The sequence below is a fragment of the Sciurus carolinensis genome, chromosome 7 (genome assembly GCF_902686445.1).
Source record: "Sciurus carolinensis chromosome 7, mSciCar1.2, whole genome shotgun sequence".
Lineage (NCBI taxonomy): Eukaryota > Metazoa > Chordata > Mammalia > Rodentia > Sciuridae > Sciurus > Sciurus carolinensis.
Window position 1 is genome coordinate 91,176,618 of NC_062219.1, and position 18,135 is coordinate 91,194,752.

At 31.1% G+C, this 18,135-nt stretch overlaps 1 protein-coding gene across 3 annotated transcripts in view; it reads right to left on the minus strand.

Moving 5' to 3' along the window:
- Positions 1-18,135, minus strand: part of Adgrb3 (adhesion G protein-coupled receptor B3) — a 680,206-nt gene that overhangs the window by 401,162 nt on the left and 260,909 nt on the right. For all 3 annotated transcript variants that reach the window (XM_047557982.1, XM_047557981.1, XM_047557980.1), the window contains 2 exons: positions 11,433-11,543; positions 5,316-5,477 (listed from right to left, as the gene is read on the minus strand). In XM_047557982.1, coding sequence (XP_047413938.1) covers positions 5,316-5,477; positions 11,433-11,543 — 273 coding nt within the window. The remainder of the gene's footprint in view (positions 1-5,315; positions 5,478-11,432; positions 11,544-18,135) is intronic.

Genomic DNA, 18,135 nt, shown 5'->3' on the forward strand with positions numbered 1-18,135 from the left:
CCAAATTCTATAACAAAGGTTATGACACATAACTATGGATATACCAAGACTTCAAATATTTCACTACCATGAATCAAACTTGAGCAGACATAACAACATAATCTGTGTTCCTTCATAATAACAATTCTGAATAAATATTGATATCTTTTACAAAAGACCACCAGGCTTCAAAATTTAGATCCCTTCTTTGAATGTTCAAATTACTGCTGTCATCCCAATCTTAATATTTGGAGTAGTAAGTCATAGCACTTATGGAAAAGCCTCTGTCTAGAGGTGAGCTTCTCGCCTTAGAAGACTCTAAGTTCAAGGGTTCAGAAGAGTGAAATGCCACTCACTGGGAAGAGTGGAGAGGGTAAAATTTATAGTAAAAAAAATGTCAAAAAATATTTGTTCATTTTCTCTTCATTATTGGCAGGGTAAGCCCAAGTTCATATAAAGTGACAGAGGAATTTTGCGAGTAAATACAACACATCTAGAATTTTCTTCATGTATATGCTGACCAAGTTGTTACCTTAAAAACATCATAATATACTTAAATTTAGCTAACTGGAAACTGCATTATCACATATGATTATCATTTCTGTGGTGAGACTACTTAACATTATATTTTAAGAATATAATATGTTGTCATTGAGAACAGCTAGATTTCAAAATTTCACAACGTGCATATCCATCAAAACCTTATGTAATACATAAGTATATGCAATTTTACATGTCAGTTTAAAACATAAATAAATAAATTTAAAAATAAACCCACAAATGTGACACCTTAATAGTGAGGTACACTGTTCTCTTCAATATATGTTATTAAGTTACCTCAACTAGTGGTGAAAATATGTTCAAATATATGAAAAATTAGCCAAAATTGAGTAATATTTAAATTCATAAAAAGTCTATGCTATATGCTGGGAAAATATTTTAAAATAGCATAGAAAAAGAACAAGAAAATGAAATAAATTAATATTTTTAAAATTTTTCCCAAGAAAAGTTGGAAAAACCTAAACCATTTTGTCTCCACTACTGTTAGTATACATAGTAAGATGATATTTAATTTTAAATATACATATACATAGTTTTTAAATATATGCATATTAATATGTATGCATGTATGTATATATATATGCTTATGGGATATTTAAAAGTAATTTGCATGAATGTATTTTTATGTAAAATTTATATTTTTATTGACTTTTGTACTTTACAATTACAAAGATTTCTCCATTTAAAAACAACCCGTCTTCTTCCATTTTCTACATAGAGTGTTGACACTATCTGATTCATATTTATGGTTCTGTTCATTTCCTATTCTATAAATTTGTATTACTTTAATATGCATTGCACAATACCAGAAAAAAAATTTGCTGAACTGGCAAATTTTCTCCATAAATCTCGAAAAATACTGATTAATCTTTGTGGTTTAGTTAAATCATGAAACAGGATTCATCAAAAATTAATGTTACTTAGTACTTTTTAACAGTCTTTATTGTTACATGGTGACATTTCATGACTTATTCACATCATTTCATAAAAACTAAAAATGTTTTTCTTTTGACAAAGATAATAAGTTATTAACAATTTGTTCTTTTAGATAGTATTGAATTAATGGGAAATTATAGCACATATTTCATAATAGAGTCACTATAAGACTATTAAAGATTAGATGTTTTCATTTTAATGGGAGAGTTGTTACATAAGTTTTTTTTTATTTTTCAGCAAAATATGAAAATATATAAATTATATAGTCAATTTCAAAAAATAATCATAATAAAGCCATTTAACTTAAATAACTTTATCCATTTTTACAGTTTTTGTCTTTATCTTTGGTACCAGTTATATTATCATATCTCTTCTTTGGGTCAACCAGAGATGTAATTTAAAAAATATGAAACACATAAAATATATTATCACCAGATTTTTGAAATAAATATCTGCAAAAATAAAAAATAATAACTAATAAAAATATCTATGATTTAGATTTTGCTGTATGTAAAATAACCCCTTTAAGTGAAAAGTGTTTTCCTTAATAAAATGGATATGACAACAATGACATTTACAAAAGTAAAATCCAAACCTATTATTAGCCTACATGAACATCTATAGAATTAGGATACATAGGGCATAGATCAGTGATTCTCAACCAGGGGCAAGTTTGCCCCCGGGAGACACTGGGTAATGTCTGGAAATATTTTTGGGCATCAAAACTTAGAGAAAGATCAAGGGCTAGAGGTACCTAGTGAGAGGTCAGGGGTGCTGCTAGACATTCAAATCACACAGGACAGGCTCCCTGCAACCAAGATTTATCAGGGTCAAAAAAGCCAACAGCCAACTGGCAAAGGTTGGAAAACCGCACATTAGACCATTAGACTAACTTAATCAGGACAGTAAATACAGAATTGAATGTAGGCTTTTTTCTCAATTTTCTTTCTGTTTATTCTATACTTTTCTACTCTAAATAATAAGAACTGGTAAAGAGAGCATTATGTCAAGGCAAAAATTTTACAAAAGGTCAGGAATCTCAGGATTCATATTAGAAGTAACAGTATTAATAATTTTTAAAAATTCTTTGAAAGTTGAATAATATGAGTAAAAGTTAATTTATAACACTATCTTTTATAGTACAAATAAATATACGCTTTAATTCTATCACATCTTTCATGGAAAGTGCCTTTAATATTCAATTTGTTTCTTGTGTCATACTAGTTAATTAAGTGCTAAATACATTTGAGTTTCCACAGTATTTCAAGTTGGTTATTTGTTTCTGAGCTAATTTTCTTGGGAATTTATTATTTTAGAAACATGTTAACATTGTTTAAAATACTGGTTAAATTTTAAACTATTTTAAAATTCACTATTTTCATAATATATTAAATGGTACATCTTTACCAGCTTGGCAAATAATTAACTGTAATAGTGAGCATAAAATATTTCATAACACATATAATAACCATGTAAAATAAATCACAATTTCATATTGCAGGTCTGCTTATCCTACTTTTTTAAAATTATGAAGTTGCTTATCTTCAAATTTGGAAAATTAAATATAAACAAACAAAATTCATTTTCTTTAAACAAATTGAACTATAACAATGATGAAAAGATAAACTTTTCTTATCAGTATTATTCAACCAAATTTCCTTTGAAGGTAAAAAGGAACTAATAATTGCATATATCTTTTCTACAGATGTAAGAATAAAAGGCTTAAGAAATCAAGGAAAACTTTATAAGCAGAGAACACTGCTCAGTTTTCTGGCCACCAGACAGAGGAAGGATTTTGGCAGTTGCACGTCGGAGAAGGACTCTGGTCCTGCTACAGATGCTATTGTCTCCCAGTGGATGCTTAATCAGCAGCCTCTGGCAGAAAGATGGAGATTTCCAAATGTCAGTTTATGAAAGTGCATAGCTGGTGAGTGGACATGTACCTCTGAATGAAAATCTTTGGGACTCAGTCATATGCTCTTTGCTGTTAGACTCTATCCTTATTATGTTGAAAGGCTCTTGGCTATTAAACAGATACTTATGAGATAACTTATGTAGCCAGGGCAGCTTTAATTTCAAGGAACACTTCCATCATTCACAAGAACACAAAACTTGATTGTGGGGCCCACGGTGCAAATACCGTAGGTAGGCACTGATATACGTGTTCTCCCAGAGGGTCCACTCTACTTAGACTCAAATGAATATCCACAAGTATTTACTCTTGTGGTCTGAAGATTTCATTTCTAGAATCTGCAGGTCCTTTCTTCTCCAGTCGTTTTCCTTTTCCTGACTTGTGTGTCTAGACCCTGCTCTCTGACCCCTATTTTTAAGCCGTTTTCTCATTGTCTTCTCCCTTCTTAACCTCCTTAAGTATTTTTTCTATCTGAATCTTTTATTTTTTACTTCATATTCTTCCTCATCTAGTCTACTTCCACTGGCCCTTATTTAATGTTCTTGTTTTTCAGAGGCAATTATTGTTATTTTCAGAGTTTTGCCCTGTTTAACTTTCTTTCTTCATCTACTGCTTTCCTACCTCCCAGTTCTAAGATCTCCTATCTCATTCCATCATTGATTCCTGCTACACGTTCTTCCCTCCACTTCCTTTACCTTCCTGTTCCCCCATGTTTTCATTTTCATGATAAAAATCACATAACATAAAATTTACCATTGAAGCAATTTGGGGTGCATAATTCAGCAATGCTAGGTATATTCATATAGGTATGACACAGATCTTCAGAACTTTTTTATCTTGCAAATCTGAAACTTTATACCCATTAAACAGCAAGCTCCTTCAGACTGTCTTTTAATGGACCACACTTGCCTATTCTGTTAGGAAATTAGGTTTATTCCTACCTTTCTTCCATGCCACCCACTCTCTACTCTTGCTTTAAGTAACTGCAGAATCAGCCATCTCTGGAAATGGAACTCACCAGGAAACTTTTAAGCATGACTTAGCAAGTGCAAGGCTTACTACAGCACCAGTCCATGTATATCTACTCTCTTTTGGAGGCCTATGGAAAGACTGTGCAAGTCCAGAGTCAACTGCAGTAGTCAAGAAGTTTGCAGTCACCTATCCACCAAATGTTTAGGACAAAATATAAGTGTGTGGACTCCTAACATTCTGTGCTTTGGACTTCTTAAAAGAAAGGTCAAATTCCTACTAGTACTTATTTTTACATATAAATCAGTGGTCTGAGAGGGAAAAAACACCTATTAAATGCATGTGGACATAAATATAAGAACAAAACAAAAAAATCTGATCCTTGGTGGGTATGCAGTGCTCCAGTAAACATGAAAGATCTCTTTTTCATCAATAATTTAATTTTACAAAAAAGTAGATGATTCTTATGAGGGTAATTACTTCAAGGAAATAAAGGAGATAAAATAACAGGTCTTTCATCAGGAACACTACTTTTCCATATAGAGTTGGATAAATGATAGAAAAATGGCTGACTGAAAGACTGTGTTAATCTCTGACTTAAACAATGGCTACATATCATATTTCTAGCATGCTGGAAAATTATATTTTAACTCAAACATTCAACTGGACATTTTTGCCATATAACATACAGGAAAGATATCTAAACCTTAGCCTAGAAAAAGCAGATACAGAAACGTGAAGCTGGTATTTGCCACAGGAAGTCAGTCACTTATGTACCTTCTTCAGTACTCTGAAATAATCACATACATAATAAAATATCACAGTCGAATAAGAATTACACTTATCCACTCTAATTAAAATGTCTACACCCAGTTCAGATGAAAATAACAAATCGTTCCAAATGTGTAGCATGACATAATTCAATAACATCCACAGTTGTAGTTGCTGCTAACACTACCTGGACAGAGGGCAGTGTTATTGCAAACCCTTGATTCTCTTAATGGGCCGCTGCAGTGTGTCCCGTAAGGTGATACACAAGTTCTGGTTCGCACCTGCGACCCTTGACCACAAGTAACTGAGCATGTGCTCCACTGGGACCACTCTTCCACACCAGATTCACCTGTGTGCAAGACAACAAATAAACATGAAATACTGTCTTGAATACTCATCTCATAAGCATTATACCAAACTGACATTATGACATGCATGAATAATTTAAATGAAAAAGTATGATAGTACATCAAAAGGTACGAGAAAACATTTCAGAGAAAAATTAATTTAAAGAGGGACACATAAAATGCTGATACAAAGACCAAATTGGTTTTAATCTTTTTAGTAAAGCTTCTCTTCACAAATTCCACTGTCCTACTAACAAGGAACAAGTCAGCATTTTTCAATAATTATAGTTGAAGCAATTCTCTTCAAGTCAATCTAAGTTTCTGTACTTTGACAGAAAAGAAACTCAATGTATGTCTGAGCTCACTGCATGGTTTTGTTGAACAGGAATACATTGGTGTACACCTGGTCCTTTTTTCATAACACCCTTTCTAATGCTAGATAAATGGAGACCTGAGAATTTGAATCTATTTAACTGTGTTGAACACTAACACTTACTTGTAAGTTACTCCAAGTGAAACTCTTATTTTTCCATCCTATGATAGCTATGTGTTTTGTGGTGTTAAAAACTTTTTGCTTACAATTTCACCTATCATCTAGAGAAGTGATATTTACTCAAATTGAAGAATTCCTCTATAATTTCTATTTTAATGTGAACCTAAAATTTATTCCAAAATAGGGCCCCAAGAAGTTAAATAATGTCTGAATTCATTAACTTTTTGAAATTGGCCTCATCCTGCAACTATGTCTCATTTCTATTATTATTTAAATTCATGACCCAAGGAGATGCAGTTCAGGCACTTTAAAGACCATTGCAGTGGGCTTCTAATTCTATTCTAGCATCACCTCCAGGATGAATTTTAAAACTGGTTTGACTTGTCATTGCTTCTCTCCAAATTCAAATTGCATCATATAACTGCTAGCAGTAACTAAGTTAACCATTTATTTAGCTGTTGAAAAATTTTATAGACAAGGTGTTTCTGAAAACTTTTCATCATTGATTATATAGATCAAGGAGAAATTTAACTATATTTTATAGTTATTCTGTCTAGAATTTGCCTTTGGAATAGAATTAAAAGGATAGTAATAGTAATTTATTTCTTGTTCTTTTTTCTTTGAAGAGTAAACAAATGATTTAAATATTATTTTCAGTGATATTCAAGGCAGTTATTCCACAAACTGGTGCCCAGGTAAAAAGAGGAGTTTGGACCAGAGTACAATACAACAAACTGATTTCTTGTTTGAGAAATCTGGTCTACAAAAAGAAAGATAGAAAAATAGATTCAGCTGAAATAAAACTTGTGCTTGATGATGTAGCCGATTTTTACATTCTGGTGTAATCTGCATATTCCTTGAGGGTTCAACGGAACAACAAGTTTGCATATAAGCACTGGTCCATACACCACATTTTGAATAGCATGGTTATGAAATATTTGCTCTTATACTGCTTTGCATTGTGCACTCAGAGGCAGAAATAATGATGCACAGATTGCCAGTCATATATCACAAGGGCACAGATTGTGGTAACGGGGACGATATGATCTATCAGATAGGATTTCTTTTTGATATTGTAATCAGTGGTTATTCTGGAGGTAGTAAATATCATTTTTTATTACTTCAGTATTTTTACCTTCATGAATTTATATAACATACTAATGTCATAAAGTGTCCTTGGATTACTATTTGAAGTATATTTAAAGCCATGTCTCATATTTTGTTCTTTTACATGAAAGAATATTCTAGCAAAATGAAAGTCATCATTTTATAATCCCAATAATATGACAATGGTTAAAAAAATCCACACCTGTATCTATATATACACACATGTACATTTCACAATGAAAATGTAAGCTTAAAGTTAGGAAAAATACAATGCAATTTTTAATGATCTCCCAACCTATTTGTAATGAGATTAAATGATGTATAAATATTATGGCTGTATGTTATTTTAAGCAAGAAAATTATGAACATTGTGAATTCTATAATAAGTGAAATGATAAAGGGTATGGATAAATTAGTTCTATTTTGCCACAAAGCAGTCCTATTCCCCTTGCTTTGTCATAATGACAGAAAAACATACTTTAATTAAACAGAGCAATGAATTAGGATCAAGGTCTACTTTTTAGTGTATTTTTGTTCAAATATTTAAAAATTTGGAAGTTTTGAATATATAATGCTTCAATGATGCTCAACAAGTTAAGCAGTGGTTCCTACATCATGAAAGGTTGATAATAAATGCTGAGAACTGACCTTCTTCACTCTCCCTCAAACTGATGGTTCATTTTGTGGATTGAAAATCAAATTAGTTAATTAATCAATTAATTAAAACCCATACTGGCTTTCAAATTTTGAATCAAAATTCATCACTATAATAGTGACCTATATGCCAAAACACTCTTGGTATGATTCAAAGACTCTTCCAAATGACATTTTCACTAAATAATTGCATATTGACACTTTCATCTTCATAAAGGTGTGAATACTCTTCTACTTGAGTATATTGAGTCATTGTAAGAAATAGTTAATATACTTTATAAGGAAAGTATTTTAAAATACTGACATTAGAATACTGAAGTATAAGACAAAGTCTATCATTTTCAACATATGTGTCTTTGGAGATAACACAAACTGATCTGGTGTCCTAACTTGTAACTGAGAAGGGGTATTGAAGATCATGTAGATGACTTCTTTATTTAAGCCAGTATTAAGGCTCTTTATCTTGGAACAAAAGATGAAAGGAAACTGGAAAAGTCTTGCAATTAATGTCAAAAGACTTATATGTGATGAGCTACTGGACTCTGTGACTTTGAGAAAGCAACTTTATTTCTCCTTTTATTGAAAAGATTCTCTGTGAATCTTTTCAATAAAAGGAGCAATACGTTTACCTTAAAACCCTTTTGTGAGGATTGAATGAGATGTGTAAGAATAAATTTTAGATTAAGAACAAAATATTAAGATAAAATTTTGCTAGTATGTTAATATCATGAAATTAGGAGCACAATTTTAAATTTATTTTTCTATCTTAGATAGTATAAATGTATTCCTAAAACAAATGAATTCCTAAAATGGGCTGTTTTTCCTGTTGTAATAAAAAACTACCTTTCTAAACATGTTTATAAATTCATTTGATGACTGATGCTAAAATGTATTTTAAGTGTAATTAAGGTGTCTTAGGCCATCTTATTGGCATTTAATTTAGATGTCTATCTTAAATATCTATATCTACATTTTGTAATTTAATTTCTCTTAATCAGATAGTGTCAGGCTCTCAGACCATCATAATTTATGTTCTAGTTCATGTAGCTTAATTATTGGACTGACAAAAATAATCAAGTTATTTTGATATAGTTAAAACATTACATGAAAGCATTACTTTAAAAATTGTCCCTCTTATTTTACAAAGTTTGTTTGTTTTATTACAGTGCTTACTGATCACATTGATACAGGAGAGTAGGTTACTCATTCTGAGAATTAATTTTTAAATTATAAACTGTGATGGATTTTGCTTTCTTTTTTCATGATTAATATAAAATATTATGTTGTGGTTTATGTTTATTTATCTCTTTTGCATTATTCCTGTTCTCAAATTAGTTAGCAAATTTTTTATAATTGTTTATATGTAATGGGAATATTTTGACCTGAGAAAAATGGAGAAATTTTGTAAATTAATCTTAATTTATAAAATTTTGCTGTGACACCTGTATTTATTTAGACTACCTTAATACCTAAAAAAAAATTCAAGAACTATTTAAGGAAAATGATCTTCTCTTTTTAGTTATAATGACATATGATCAAATTATAAATTATTTAAAATTATTAAAATAATTCAGCTTTTGAGTTTTATCCCACTATTGTAGGAATTTAATTTTAAAATAGGTATTATACATGTATTTATATTTGCTTACACTATCTTTGAATTAAAATGGAAAAAATAAATATTCATTATTCATTAATTCAAGCACCTTTATTCTGAGAATCTTTATTCTGAAGTTGATTGCCTTTTCTAAGTCATTTTTAACAACATGGGGAAGTGGTTTTAAAGCTCCTCACGGATTTATTTAAAAGTGATTTATGTATTTATCAATTCATGTGTTACTACAAATATATATTAGCTATAAAACAATGATGAGAAAAGAATGAATAAATGCAAAATTTGAAATCAGTAATTTCTGCCTAACAAAATCAATATTTCTTGAAGTGTTAATTTGCCAAAAGAGTTTTGGGTACAAATTGTGATTATTCTTGGTATATATAATAGGCACATCCCAAAACTGAATTTGAACAAAGACTCCTGGCCAAATATCATAATATTTAATGCATAAACTAATTTTACTAAACTATTGAAAATTTAAAACTATTTTTCTCCATTTTGTTCTCTCACTGACTCACTTTTCAAGAACTTCAGTAAACTAATATTTGTCACCTCTTTTGCACAAAGGACACTCTAATCTTGCAGAAATGCCCCAATGAGATGCTGCCTATGAGGCTAAGTCTGCCCATTCCTATCCTTGATTTAGAGTCAAGTATCTACTGATATCTGCTCAAAATTTGAGATTTTTTGCTCCTTGTTAAAGACAAAGGAAATTTGCCTGAGTCTGGTATCATCGTTGAACTTGATCAAGTAAATAGTAAAAATTATAATCACCCTCATTTAAATAAGAAGGTGTACCAGAAGCTATCCAGATAAGCAAGTGTTCTACATTTTTGTATTGACTGTAACATATATTTCTAAACAACTAAAAATATGTTCCTTATAGAGTTTATTCTAAACTTCCTGTGACCCACTTGCAACTGATGTCTTAAAATTTACTACTCACCTATTACCAAGAACACAATTCATAAACAGCATTTGCATTCTTACATTGTAGATTGGGAGCTAGTGCTTTGAATAGAAAATGTGAACTGAAGGAAATATGTATTTTGGGGAGGAATATCATCAAAATCAGTCTGATAATCATGTCAGAAAGTTGGTCATGTATTTGATATTTTTCTAACATTAAAATAGTCAAGATTGAATGAATAAAATTTTATAAAAAATAACAAAACTCTAAGATTTAAATTTCCTAAAATAAAGGCAACAGCTGAAAATGTTCATAATAAAATTTAAAACAGTTTTTCATCCAAGGAGATGCCACATGCAATGTATCAGATGGAATTATAGCCCACTTATTATGATGAGCCAAATTATGAATTCATCTATTTGATCAAACTCTATAGCTTAATGTATGATACTCAGAATATTTACATTTATGCATTTCAGAAATTATTTAACAGAATATAGTTTCCAGTCTTGTGTGTATGTGTATATATATAATTGGAGAGTTTTTAAAAATAATCTAGTTGATTTATAAATATAAATTTTATAAATCATAAATTAATTTTGTTGACATTTAATTATCTGGAGTTGTATTATAACACTAATAGACAACTATTTAGTATTTAGTCTATAACAAAATTCTTTTTAAATGATTTTTAAATGACATTAAATTATAAATAGTGTTCTAATTTCTATACATGTTCTCCATCGACTAATATTTATAGATAGTACAATTGAAAAAACATTCAATACTTTGAATTTTGTTAAATTTCATCATCATCTAAAGTCCTATTTAAAATTCTAATTCTTGAAAGTTCCACCTCAATTAATTTTTGAAGAAATAACTGTTTTCTTTCTTTTAAAGCTTAATGGTACTTTTTGAGTGATTAACTAACATAAACAAACAATAATATGTAAATCTTAAATGTCCCATACTGAAAACAAAATAATTCTTACACATTTCTTGTGTACTTTTCAATTCACAGCTACTTTATTTATGGACTTTAACTGGTGACAAAAATAAATGGCTCAAAAAAAAATCAGCTCCAAAAACTGACAAATGTGTAGCAAAAGATTATGAAAACATGCAGTGGTTTCATTAAATTAACAACAATAAATAGAAAAATGTAACTAACGTATTACCAGTTTGTGCCATAAATTTAGCAGCATCAGCTTGTTCCTGAGGGACCCTTTTTTCATGAACAGATCGAGGTCGCTGACTTTTAATTGTATGATCTCCCATCATTCCAAATTCTAAAGACAGAATAAAGGTATATGAAAGCTTGTGTGTAGACATTTCTCACAAATTACATTACTGTCTCATGCAATATGTTCCTATGCATACCTAGAAGTTACTGATTAAATTCACATTTCTAAATGCTCTAGGCTGATCTGCTTGGAATATTTCTAAACTCAAGTCAGAGGACCTATAAACATGAACAAGGTTTCAAGAAACAATAACAGTCAGTGAAATGACACATCAGGTTTTAAGTCAACGTAATTAACAGAAATACTGTACTTGTTTCTGATAATATTCTGGAGCAATACATCAGAAAAAATACAACCACAGTGTTAACTGAGTTTGTTCAGAAAGAGCTTCCAGACTGGATAGCAGCTGCCGCTTTACTGTCTAGAAATCACCCCACATGTTTTCAGTATTTTTTCTAGAGGAATGAATCATTCTGTAACCTAGTTTTCCTACACTTGATCTGAGTCAAAAGGCTGAAAAGGTCTATGTAACCTAACTTCCCTGAGACATTCATCTGATGGACTATATTTTCCTCCAAAGATGAGATTACCCTTGGTGTCCTAAAAATCTCAAGAGAAAATGGTGGCCCTGGTAATTCTGATTCTTTCCTGCCCTGACCCAAATAATTCCTCACTGTTCTCTTAATCTCATGTAGCACAATGTTATCTCTTTATCAAAAAAAGAAGGATCCTAGGTTTTACTTAAAGTTTTTATAGTAAAACTCTTAAGTTCCCAAACTCTGTAACTATCTCAGAGGCAAATGAGTAAGGGGAAAAAAATTGAAAAAAAGAATAGTTTCTATGTAATATAATTTTAAAAATTCATATGCTTAAAAAATTCATATGCTTGAAATTCTGAGGGTTTTGTGCTTATTGAACTGTTGCTGTAAAGTAATTTTAATAAAAAAACAAAACCTAATGCATATAATATGTGTTGGTTCAGGCTCATAAGAGTATAAGAGGGAGAAGGGAATTCCTAAAGGGAAAGATATTGTGGTACTTTCTCTTATGCTGAGAAAATTTTTGAGCTCTAAAGAGTAGGTCTTTAATACATGAGAAATATGATTAGTGAGGATATGTTACCAGATCTAATAAAGTCAAGTTTTGGGGAATAAAAAATGTCACCAGATTATTGTCAACTTGTTTTCTCATCAACTTTTAAATACTTTTCTGTTAAACTATTATAATTTACTTTACAATGTATTTTGTAAGCAGTAATTCTATCAACTCTTATCTTTATGTAAGGAAAAAAGATGAGTACACTTGTTAGTCTGTTCTGGCAAATTCCAGCATAAACTATGACACCCAATAGAATGACCTGTCAGAAACTCTTTCTAGATATTCTACTTGAGGGTATGTCCCCTGAGAAATCTAAATGTGTGTTCCTTTTTGTTAGTTTAGATAATATACAAAGTAGAAAATGGAATCCAAAGTAGAAAATGGAAATTTTCATAAAATGTCAGTTGGTTTGATCTTATAAAATCCATCACAATTTTCCATTACTGCCCAACATCCTTTCATTCTATTCATGTATTTGTATAGTTATGTGCTAGCTAAGCTAGTTTTCATCAGCCTCATAAAAAATACCTAATTTTATATATCAGTTAATGATTTTTGATATTGGCTATTTAGAAAGTTATATCTAGACTCATTCACTATCAAATATTTAAAGTTATTATATGCGATTGAAATGTTTTTGGATCTAAAAGAACAAAAGAAGTTAGTGGTAATTTTTCTTTCCATTTCAATTTACAATTTGTGTATTTTGTATATATGTTTATTATTTTCAGCATTTTAGAGTAGATGTTTCCAAAAAACAGTTTGGGGCTCTACTGCTCACAGTAAGGTAGCTTTGACACTGAGAGAGCAAATGAGACCAAAAAAATCATTCCATGTCTACCTCTGAAGTACAGAGTAATTATATAATCTGTTCTAGTAGAAGACAATTATTGAACTCAGTGGCAGCATGTAAACAATCTGCAATCTCTTTTCTAAGGAAAAATGGTTCATTTGCACAGGGAGTATGAGCCTGAAATTTAAGTGTTTGAGTAATGTAGGTGGACCTTGCTGGGCTAACTTTAAAAGTGTCAAGTTAAAATTTTAAAGATTTCTGAAATATAAATACTAGTCAACTATTTATTTTTCAAGATAGAATTTAAGTAACTTCATGTTATCACTGGAAAGTGACTTACAGATCTCAAAAATATTTACAATACAAATTAAATTTCAATATTCTCTACTGAGGTAACTGTTTATCATCAATACCTTATCATAGGTTACAGTATTTAAGAAAAGAAATTCTCAAATAATTTATGGACTTGATTACATAATTCATATGTAACCAAAAGTTTAAAATAGAATAGTTGATTATTATTGTTAATATAACTTATCTGAAAAATTATATTTTTTAGAAATGTAGATTAATGTAAGTTGCCATATAACTAAATTCTCTGTAAGATATAAGATATGCTAATAATTTTTTTTCAGTGGAAAAACAACACTATGGTGGTATTTTTTGAATATTCTAATTCTATTATTCACATCTAAGAGAATTCAAATTTGTAATTGATATATGCCAACTCTTATCTAGTCAAGCGAGTTTCTTTTGCCAATGTTCATATTCCAAGTGTTTGAAAATGAGAAATCTTCCTGTTCTTACAGTTGTTATGAAGGCTAAGATTTAACAATAAACATGGTTCCATCCATATCTCACAATGGGTTATTTTCAAAACATTTATGTTTTCTTTCATGATGACATTATTGCTTTCACTTCTGATGAAAATAAAGGCCAATTGGATCATTCGAACTTAGGGAAAAACAAACTATTGTTCCTGCTATTGTTCTCTCATGTGGTGAATGTGGGTTGTAGTAAACCTTTAGCATCAGATGCTTTCTGAATAACTTCTTCATGAATGATTGATTCATATTGGCAAAAATAATATACTACATTAGTTACACAAGAAAAGTAGCATAACCAAATAAAAAGATGACCTGCTTTGGTGAAAGCAATGAAAAGCAAGATATGAAATCAAATGAAATAAGGTATAGCATAATATTGTGTATGTGCACATGGTACATGGCTCGTGAAAATACAATTTTTTCCTATATTTTTATGCTGATGGTATAAATGAAGTAGTAGGTAAATAACAGTTCATATATAAAGTCCAAATGACTGATGATGACTTCCATGTTTTGGGATATCTTCTCAGATAACCTTTCACTGTGCTTCTTGTTAAAAAGCAGTAGTCTTGCAGAGTGTGGTGGTGCATGCCTGTAATTCCAGTTACTTAGGAGGCTGAGGCAAGAGGATCATAAGTTTCAGGCCTGACTTAGCAATGCACCAAGACACTGCCTCAAAAAATAAAAAGTGCTGGGGATGTAGTTCACTGGTAGATGATCCCTGAATTCAATCCTCAGTACCAGGGAAAAACAAATAGAAAATAGAAAAATAAAAAGGTGTAGTCACTGAAAGTTAGATACAATCCAAGTTACAAGAAAGAAAGGCCTTGAAAGTCTTTGCCTTAAGTCTAGTTTTTTTGTCTTCTTTTCTCTCATTCAGAATTACAAAGTAGGAGATGATTAAGAAACAAATAGACTTTAATCTTGACTCTTGATAATCAATTGTAAATTATGAAGTTTTTGTCTGGAAATAAAAGGTTAAAATACTATGTGATTGAATTTTTCAAAAGGTTAAAAAAAATCCACTTTCATTGGTTATTTTACCACATGTTCACATTTAAAAATATGGACAAGCAGATCATTAGATTAGTAGGTAACAGTAATTATTATAGTTTGGTTTAAAAGTGTGTATTAGCTCCACATTTTTAGCCAACTTTTCTTTGCATTTCCACAAAACCATCCAGGCCCAGACTATTACTGCTTCTCAACAAACTCTCAGTGTTTGCTTATATCCTAGAGCCAAGCTACACTACTGATTGTCATAGATATTAGTCAAGCTGCTATACCCTTCCTCACCTTTGTTTCCCTCCAAAAGAAAGACCTGCTCTTTAGCCATGCCTACAAGAGAACCTCTCCAATTCCAAGTCCAAAGACACCACTCCCATGAACTGCCTCCTCATCAAACGAGAGCCTCTGCCTTCCCTAGTTTGTTTGGCCTTCCCTAATTTGTCCAATAATGAACTTTTGTTTTAACTATTCGATTAAAAGTCTTATTTCTCCAACTAGATGACCAACATCAAAGGGAAGGGAAGTATGGCTTATGAATTTGGAAATCATCTTCTACTTTTCTGTATAACCAGGGTTCTAAATTTATTGAGTAAAAAATTGTGTTAAATATTGCCTGTTCCAAAATGCACATTTCTATGTATCTAAAGTGGTTCCTTTACCTTGCTTGATGAACAGTTCAATAAGTAATATTAAAATTCTCAGTTAAGTACTTGAAAATTAGTTTTGTATGATAATGATGGTCAACAATTCCTGCTGTCAAGTTATTGTAGTTATTGTTGTTATTCATAAACATATTCAGGTTGTTATTAAAATATGACCATATTTAGAAATTAAATCATGCGTCTCTAAAACAAACCTGTATTCTTAATAAGCTTTTATTAATTACTTAATATGTGTTAGGCTGTAAAGTTACAAAAATAAACGTTTTCTGATATTATAAATCTCAGGCCCTAAGCCTCAAGCATAGCCAAATAGTTTGAAATACATATTTCTTTCTTTTTTTTTCTTTGTTTTTGGTACCAGGGATTGAACTCAGTGGCACTTCACCACTGAGCCATATCCCCAGCCCTATTTTTGTATTTTATTTAGAGATAGGGTCTCACTTAGTTGCTTAGCACATCACTTTTACTGAGACTGGCTTTGAACTTGTCATCCTCCTGTCTCAGTCTCTCAAGCTGCTGGGATTGCAGGCATGGACCAACACTCCCAGCTTGTATTTATTTCTTTTAATTAAAATGTTAAGCAACATTTAGACTCCTTATATCAATTTCTCAAAATCTTAAATACCCTTAACTACCATGGTTTGCTAATATATAGCTCCAAAGAGAAAACACAACTTTTAAGTCCTGCAGCTGGACAACTGAAATGAGATCTCATATGTCAAAATCTCATGAGATAGAGTGAAACAGACATTATTACCTCAAGTACATGTATGACTGACGCATGACTGATTTGATCCTGCAATAGGTATAATCAGAAAAAAAGATATTACACTCTATTTATGTCTGATCTATCAAAATGTATCAATGCATTCTACTGTTCTACTGTCATGTACCACTAATTAGAACAAATAAAATTTTAAAAAATTTAAAAAATCTCACAGGAGAAAGTACTGAACACATGACTTATTAGCAGGAGAAAAATTCTATCATCTAGTTGGTTTAAGGTGGTGTAGACAAGTAAATTCTGTTAGGTAACCAGATATTCTCTGAAATATGGTGATTAGATTTGATATAATCTAGGTTCACATTTAGGCAGGAGTAAAAGTGATGGGATTTCTTCATTCATTTTTACATTTATTAGAAAAAAATGTCAAAGTGATTTTGCATGCAAACTTTTTTTGCGGGGTAGGGAGCAGTATCAGAGATTGAACTCAGGGACACTCAATCACTTAGCCACATCTCCATCCCTACTATTTGTACTTTTTATTTAAAGACAGGGTTTCACTGAGTTGTTAAGTGCCTCACCACTAAGGTGACTGAGTTTGAACTTGTCATCCTCTTGCCTCAGCCTCCCGAGTCCCTGGGATTACAGTCATGGGCCACCATGCCCCACACATGCAAATTTTTTTTCTGCATAATGTAGTTGGGAGTTACTTAGATCATAGGCATTTTGATAACCTTCTGATTTCTGAGAGTTATTTTTTATTTTTTTTATTGTAAACAAATGGGGTACAACTTGTTTCTCTGTACATGAAGTAGAGGTGTACTATTTGTGTAATCATACATTTACATAAGGTAATGGTGTTTGATTCATTCTGTTATTTTTCCTTTCCCTCACCCCTCCCACCCCTCTTTTCCCTCTGTAAAGTTCCTTCTTCCTCCATTCTTGCCTCCCTCCCACCCCCCATTATGTATCATCATCTGCTTATCAGGGAGATCATTTGCCCTTTGGTTTTTTGAGATTGGCTTATCTCACTTAGCATGATATTCTCCAATTTCATCCATTTGCCTGCAAATGCCATAATTTTATTATTCCTTATGGCTTAGTAATATTCTATTGTGTATATATACCACAGTTTCTTTATCCATTCATCAACTGAAGGGCATTTAGGTTGGTTCCACATTCTGGCTATTGTGAATTGAGCAGCTATGAACATTGATGTGGCTGCATCACTGTAGGATGCTGATTTTAAGTCCTTTGGGAATAGGCCAAGGAGTGGGATAGCTGGGTCAAATGGAGGTCTGAGAGTTTATTTTGATTTTTATATTTCTTTGAAATGTGAGAATACTTGAAAATTCCATTTTCTCACTCAGTAGGCCAAATTTTTTGTGAAAAGACAGAGGTGAGAGGGGTAAGGGTTGGAGTCTTCACAATCAATAATATTTCTAGAACTAGTATGAACTATTAGAAATTAGAATTTTAGAATTATACATCATTAGTTGAAATTATGAAGAATATTTAAAACAAT